This window comes from Adiantum capillus-veneris, chromosome 25 (assembly GCF_014529385.1).
Source record: "Adiantum capillus-veneris isolate H3 chromosome 25, ASM1452938v2, whole genome shotgun sequence".
Taxonomy (NCBI): Eukaryota; Viridiplantae; Streptophyta; class Polypodiopsida; order Polypodiales; family Pteridaceae; genus Adiantum; species Adiantum capillus-veneris.
Genome location: NC_140955.1, coordinates 107,809,309 through 107,817,066, shown reverse-complemented (window position 1 = coordinate 107,817,066; position 7,758 = coordinate 107,809,309). Strand labels below are relative to the sequence as shown.

Genomic DNA, 7,758 nt, shown 5'->3' with positions numbered 1-7,758 from the left:
TAAACTCAGTTCTCCCAAGCATCATTATATGTTAAATCCTAGATATAAAATGATACACAGGCAATAAACCCGATCGATTATTCGAAAGACAATTGATTCCAGTTCATTTTAATTGAAGATTTCTTTGAAAACGAATGAGCAAATGTTAAAAACCTTAGTAGGAGATGTGAGATCTCTAATGGAAAATGAATGGACTTAAAGACGTGGAAAAGCAAGTGTTTGGAGGGGATGAAAAGTTGTTCAAGAATATGGAAAGTCAAAACGGTTTAGAGAGTTTAGAGGAGATGAAACGAGGAGTTTGATTTGCCGATACATGACAAATGATTAACCTTACTCTCTCTCTCTCTCTCTCAAATAGCCATTCATTTCCTTACTAAAATATTTCACGTAAATGCTTCTTAGAGAGATTCATTTTTACTGTTAAGCAACAGTTTGAAATTTGAGCAGGGAGGGGGGAGATGGGGAGCTCAACGACTGGCGGGAAGGAGGACGATGGTAATAGCGAAGATGCCAGCGATGGCGGCCTCTTTAGCGAGGGCGAAAAGGTCCTGGCCTATCACGGCCCTCTCATCTACGAGGCCAAGGTAAGAGAGAGAGAGAGAGAGAGAGAGAGAGAGAGAGAGAGAGAGAGAGAGCCGCTGAGGAGATTGATGGTTGAGTTTGTCATGGATATGCATGTCAGTATGGGGGGAGACTTTAAGGGAACCAGATCTTAGCTGCGTATCTAACATCACGGCAGCAGAGATGGCAATTCGAGGACATCTCAAAAAATCGACACTTGCATAATTTGAAGGCTCTGAAGCTGCTTATTTACAAGGTTGTTTTGGAAAACAAGCCTTTCTTTCTCTGAATGGTCTCCCTGGGTTTTACGAGAGAGAGAAAGAGAGAGAGAGTTCCATTAACATGTCTAGGCTGAATCAACCTATAGGACAGATCAGATATGTAATTGTCAGTAAATTTCTGTTTGGGAAAGAAAGGAAGATTACAATGCTTCACATGGAAAGATGCTCTCCATAAGTGTGAGCTACATATTACAAAGCAATGCACCTAGTGTTTGGCCACGTGGTCTATCCGGAATTCCTCAATCAATGCTCGCAGCTTTACCTCTCCTAAACATTGCTCATTTGCCTTGCTTCTTGGCTTATTCCTTTGTAAGTTTTTTTGGTTTGTTTTTCAATTGTGTGAGAGGGAGCTCATTTGCCATTCATATTTTTGTACCTAGCAGTGACCTTGTCTGCCTTATTACTTCCATCTTTTCATGTACTTTTTAACGATGACGAATAAATGTTTACTTTTATTGTTGACATTGGTTCTCCAATGTCAATGATCGGCCTCTAGGTGATGTGAAGAAAGCTCTCTCTCTCTCTCTCTCTCTCTCTCTCTCTCTCTCTCTCGTACAAGGAAACATTTTTATATTAATGAGCATCTTTGAGGGCACATACCCTAGGAATAAAAGTAAAAAATTTTATCAAAGGAATATCCTAAAAAGCAATAGACTATCAGAAAAACAATGCTACACTTGTTTTTTAACCTCTCATATCTCCTAACACAAACAACTCCATCAAATTGAAGAGGTGCAAAGTTCTTCCCACACCATGTCGTCAACATAGCCAGAGGAATATGATTGCTTTTGAACTCAAAGTGACAGGTATTATGCCACCATGATATATTGGGCAGGAAGGAGGGGGTAGAGCATCCAAAGCAAGGTGGAACCATACGTGTTGTATGGTACGTGGAAGTACGTACGGTACGTCTGTACATATGGGTAAATTTTTTATGTACGCAAAAATACGTGGCATTCATAAATAAGGGTAGAAACCCCAGAAATAACTGTTAGTTTCAGAGATGAAGCTACAAAATTTGTCAATTGGATGTTTCACAACTTTGAATATGTCTAAACTCTATACACAACAACTAGAGACTCATGAATCACATACCTGACGTGTGATATGCGCCAAAGAGCACTAAACTTTTACATGTGTACCTTAAATAATAAACAGGCTGAAAGACTCATGAGTTATAACTTTTAAACTCCTATCATGACATCAAAAGATCAAGACAATTATAAGTTACCTTTTAAGACAACTGGACAGTCACAAGACAATGAAAAATAGCGCCTCTGTTTCAAAGTTTCAAAGTTTCGTCTAACAGAAAGGCCTCTGTTTCGAAAAGTGGGTTTTGTGGGATTCATGGGCAAATTTGGGAGAAAATAGGGATCGCTTGGCCAATTTGTTACCTTCGGCGGCCACAAAATAAAATAATAATAATAATTATAATAAAAAAGAATCGTTTCGTATGTACAATATACGTTATGTACGTACGATACAGATCCGTACGTACGTATTGGTCCAACCTTGATCCAAAGAAGAGTGTGCCTGAGCTGGAGATGGAATCCTGTGGAACCCTTGTGCTTGTTAACCATAGGAACTAGAGACACCTCTGATTTCCTTTGTTCCCTGAGTCTTCTTTTCTTTGCTTTGCTTCTTCTAGACCTCTCGGCCTCTGATCTAATTCTACTAGAAGTACCTACAACACTCCCTCAAAGCCTCGTGTCTCTCTTGCACCTCTTTTGCTTTCCATGCTCATGCACTATCTTGTAAAAGCAGAAGATGGAAGGATATGGTCAAAAATAGTGGCAAACATGTTAGAGTATTGGCATCTCAAGTGAGCTGCCCAATGTGATCCCATTATTTATTTTGGCTTTTAGGTATTCATTTTACTTGTTTGTCAAAGTTTGGGTAGGGCAATTTACTCAGGTGGTATATATATATATATATATATATATATGACCCAAGGTGGAAAGGTACGTAGTGTACGACATGAGGTATGTACGGAACGTACTACCGTACCGAACCACCTTTTAGCTACGTAATAGGTATGTACATTTGTAAAAACCCATGTTTTAGTGAAAAACCCATAGACACATAAACAAATTCACATTACAAATTACAATACTGAAAATGAACATATTGATATTGGACATAAATCTCAAATGCCTCAAGTCTCAATGATAAGTCATAAAACCAAGTTCAACTACAAGCATACTGTCTTTGGCGTAAGCCAGACGTCGGCACTGTAAATGCCATACAAATTGAAACAAAACAATGAAACACATGTACAAACTTAACTACAAGCATAATGTCTATGGCATCAGCCACAAGCTGACACTATATATGCTATACAAAATGAATCAAAATAATGAAACACACTAAAAGTCTTTTGCCCTCCAAAGCATGCACATAGGCTATTAGGCGGCATGCCTATAGCCTCAAAAGTCTGTGTCAGATGCCGAAGATGAATTGTCGGAAGAGAGCATGCCCCCATCATCAAGGACATTGTCCTCTTCATCAAACTCTGGCTCAGTAACAGTGGCATCTGGAACAAGCACCTCTGCATTGCTAGCCTCCTTAGAGAAATAAGCAATCTTGGTGTGAATGAGATAGACAACTTCATTTGCTCGTGAGCGAGAGGAGCGAACAGGAAGCTTCTCCCTACTAATACTCTCTCATCTCATAGTGTCTGGATCTGGAAGCGTCGGGCGTAGAGGAATGCTGAGAGCTCCTGCACGTGATCTAGTCACACGACGATCCACACTCTCAAGCTTTCTATGCAGCTTTTTGAGAATCGCCTCCTGCTCATCTCTAATCTGTCGGTCCATCTCCTCTGGAGCAAGATCATCTACTATCTTGAGTTGTCACATCCACCTGTTGAGGAGTAGAATAAATGGTAGTGAATAAAAAAGTTATAATATGTGTTTATGCCAGCGGCCATACACACGGGGCAGTGGCATGTGTAGTGCGACTCTGTCTCAGGCTCCGTGTCACACAGGGGGCATGTCTTGGCCTCTGCTAGTACTCCGTTGTATCTCCCAGTCTCGATCCGCAGTTGGTGTGAAGATGTGCGTATTTGGCCAATAGCACATCGTATCCCATGAGACAAGTGGGTGTCCATGTATCTGGGCCTCGTCACAAAACCGTCCTTTGTAAGCTGGAGAAGATGCTCTTTGTAGAAAGCCATCTTCGTGCCCAGCTCCTGTACTGGCTGTATCCATGTCCTCCTGGTGTCTAGCTGAGTCAAGTCCTGGTGGATGAGCCCGGTGATCTCGGACTGTGTAAGAGTCAGAGAGGGTGCATCCAGTGAGTACTGGAAGGGGGGCAATCTGTCTATGCTGAACCCATGCGTCTGAAACCATGATGTCATCTCCCCATACCAACATGCTGTATCTCCTTGCATGGCTAACTGTCGAGAGGACTCAAGTGCAAGGCGGGCATATCTGTCTCTGGGAAGTTCCCACATGCGGTGTATGAAGGAGACAGATGTCACGTGACACATCCAACCCTACGTGTCCGTGGACAAGCTACATCATAACAAGGGTTCCGTTAGTCCAGTCAGTCTATACTAGAAATGTTCTGGCACTTTTGTGAGTCTGTTCGCAGACCGTGCATGCCCAGTCACTTAGTGTAGATGCATATCCTTTGGTTGCACACAACATGATCATAAGCATTCCCATCAGAATCCATCAGAATCCTTCAGGGGAATTTTCCAGTGCATTTAGCCTATTTTACCTATTTTTGACATTTTTCACTTATTATTTTTATGTGACTTTTGTTGGAAAGTAGGTAGGGCAAATTGAGTAAGTTTGTATATAAGTAAACCTAGACTAGCACTAATTGGCAGAAGAGGCAGCAGGAGCCCAAGCTCAACAGACAACTTCTCATGCAACAACCCTTGGTGGCGGTTTCCCCTCCAAGCGAAGACTCTCTCCCCTGGCGTTTTTCATCAAGTACCATCGCCAGTAGATCCTCAGCCTTGGCGTTTTTCCATCCAAGCAAGTATCGCCAAAGATCCTCAGTTGCTAGCGTTTTTCCTCCAAGGAAAGCTCTGCAGCCTTGGCGTTTTTCAGAAGCCTTAGCGTTTCTAGATTTGCAGCCTTTGTGTACGGCGATTTTCAGCAGGTAAAGACCAACACTTTTCAGCCCTAAGGACCATCAGTTTTCAGCCCTCATAGCAGCAGATTTTCAGCGACAAAGATCAACAGATACCAGGGTTTTTCCTAGCGTTTTCAGCAGTAGCAGATTTCAGCCAGCAACGTTTTTGGACAGTAGTTCATAAGCGTAAGATTTTAGCCCTTAGGTCGGTCTCGCCATCCCCGTCGTCGTCATCGACCTAGCCTAGACTTGCATCAGTCACATGCATTCAGTTTGTACCAGTTTGTGCAATCAATAGTAGACCACTCTCGCCGACGAGAGTGAGGCCTTCGGAGGAGGGTTTTACGTCTTTGGTGTCGTATTTTTCTTCTCTCTCTCTCTCTCTCTCTCTCTCTCTCTCAGTCTCATACACTTTCATACATAGTGTCCATTCACTTTGTTTGTGTCCATTGCACTCTCTCATTAAGAACGGAAGGCTCTTCCTTCCATAAGAACAAAAGGAACCTTGAGCATAGTACGGAGCACTCATCTTGAGCAAAGTTCAAAAATTCATTCCGTTGCACCTTACATTGGTATCAGAGCTTTGGCAGTGTTCAATATCACTCAAGGAAAGAACCACATAATTTTTTTTTTGCTTGTTGAGGTCGCACGAACTGAAGTTCACTTGGGCGTGTCGATTCCTAATCGTCTTTTTGAAGAGTGACAGGAAACCCAAGAAAGAAGGGCTTGTCTAGCCTCCCCTTGTTTCTCTTTTCACTCATTGAGAGCGGACTGTGCACTTAGCGGCCGGCCAATCAACGTGAGGTCGGAAAAAACAACCTTGGTGTGAGCGTAAGGCCGCCAAGGGGTGCGCCAGCAGAAAAGAGCAGAACTCGAGTGAAGAGAAGATCCTTCTCTAACACAGATTGCAAGCTAAAGAAGAACCTCAAGAACCTCAAGACCCTCAAGAACCCCAAGAACCAAGACCCCAAGAACCCAAGTTCCTCGTGAACTTAAGAACCCAAGACCACAAGAACGCACAAGAACCCACGACTTAAGTGGATGGTCATCACTCGAAGCAGAATGGATACTTCGCTTGGAGGTGATGAGCATGAGAGGCGAAGAAGAATTTTCCCCACCAAAAGGTTTTTCCGACCCTCCCCCTTAGTATCTACGCCAAGGATTGCACTAACTCCTATGGAGGAGTTGGAGCAGACCTTTATGGAAAGAAAGTTAGAACGCGAAGCAAGAAAAGCAAAAAGAATGGCAGAATTTGATCGTGAATGCAAAGAAAGAAAAGCAGAAATGGATCGCAGACACGCAGAAAGAAAAGCAAAAAGAGAAGTAGAAAGAAAGGCAGCCATAGAGCGTGAGCATGAACAAGTGCGACACATGCAAGAGTTGTTGCGACTCTCTTTTCTCAAGTGTAGACGCACTTTGCACAGAATCAGGAAAAGGAGACTTTCTCTCAGTCTCTACTTCTTCAAAGCAAGACACACATGATTTGCATGATAATGATGAGCATGATGACTTGAATGATAATGATAAGCATGATGATTTGAATGACAATGACAAGCATGAAGAATTGCATGACAATGACAAGCATAACGATTTGCATGATCAAGATGCGATTTCTCACGAGCATGATGATTTGCATGAAGATGATGTGATTGTTCACAAGGATGATGTGTTAATGGATACTTTCTCTAGTAAAGCTAACCTCATTGCAGATTTGATCAATCACGACGAACCTATCTTGACTCTCGAGTCGAGATACACAGAACCCCCACAGGAAGATTCGATCAAACACGACGAACAGATCTTGGCTCTCGAGCCTAGGTCTGTGCGCGTATGTCGCACGTGTCAATGCAAGGAACTTGCCGATACACCGCGTGCGAGCCACAACTGGCTCCAAGCACACAACAAGCCTAAACTAGTAAGCTCAAAGATGACGACAGTGTGTCACTCACCGCTCTACGCTTGCTTCGTGGAGGATTCCTCGCCGCGAAGAAGAGGGAGACGCCGCTACGTTGCGCTCAACCGCCTCGCCGCCGTCGTGCCGCCGCAATGCTCGATCGCACACACTCTCTCTCTCTCTCTCACGCATACACACACACAAAGAGATGAAGAAGAAGAAGATGGAGATGGAGCAAGAGCACTCTTCAATTGCACAAATGAGAGAATGAGTGAATTTTAAGTTTAGTTGACTTTTATATGAGCTCGCCCCATTCACACTTGGGCTCCCATGCTTAGCCAACTAATCCCTTGAATGTTCCAGTTAGAGTGCGCCACTCATCGGCAATCACTCTTATCCTCTTCCTATTGGACCGACCCGGTACCTGACTCTACCAAATAAATAATACAATGTCCGTCGTAGGTGATAGGGTGTCCGTGAGCCGTGAGGGTTAACATGCCCCCCTTCCTGATGTAGATTCCGTCCTCGGAAGCTATTGAGTTGAAGCTCGTTTAGTCGAGGTGGAAGAGCATTTGAGATGAATGTCCTAGCCTTCTTCAGTCACTGCAAAATCAAACAAAATCCCCTTCCTGATGTAGATTCCGTCCTCGGAAGCTATTGAGTTGAAGCTCGTTTAGTCGAGGTGGAAGAGCATTTGAGATGAATGTCCTTAGCCTTCTTCAGTCACTGCAAAATCAAACAAAATTGGCACAGTAATTGCATTCTTATATACAATTAAAAAGCATATGCAGTTGTAGGCAGACAAATTGATTGTTAGTATAATTCTAAACCATTTGTCACCAATAATTATTAAATTTCAATATAATCAAATGTATAAACAGAGGTAAAGGTAAAAATTAAACAAGTCTGGGGTCGCTAATTTAACGGTCGAAAGGT

At 42.9% G+C, this 7,758-nt stretch overlaps 1 protein-coding gene across 4 annotated transcripts in view; it reads left to right on the top strand.

The window, feature by feature from the left end:
• The first annotated feature begins 286 nt into the window (after nucleotides 1–286).
• The window catches only part of LOC147425446 (MRG family protein), a 142,970-nt gene continuing 135,498 nt past the window's right edge, over nucleotides 287–7,758 (top strand). The window contains exon 1 of one of the 4 annotated variants that reach the window (XM_086500321.1): nucleotides 287–584. In XM_086500321.1, the coding sequence (XP_086356447.1) occupies nucleotides 459–584 (126 nt within the window). In that variant the 5' untranslated portion in view covers nucleotides 287–458. The remainder of the gene's footprint in view (nucleotides 585–7,758) is intronic. The other 3 variants (XM_086500324.1, XR_015186435.1, XM_086500323.1) reach the window with 3 other exon arrangements.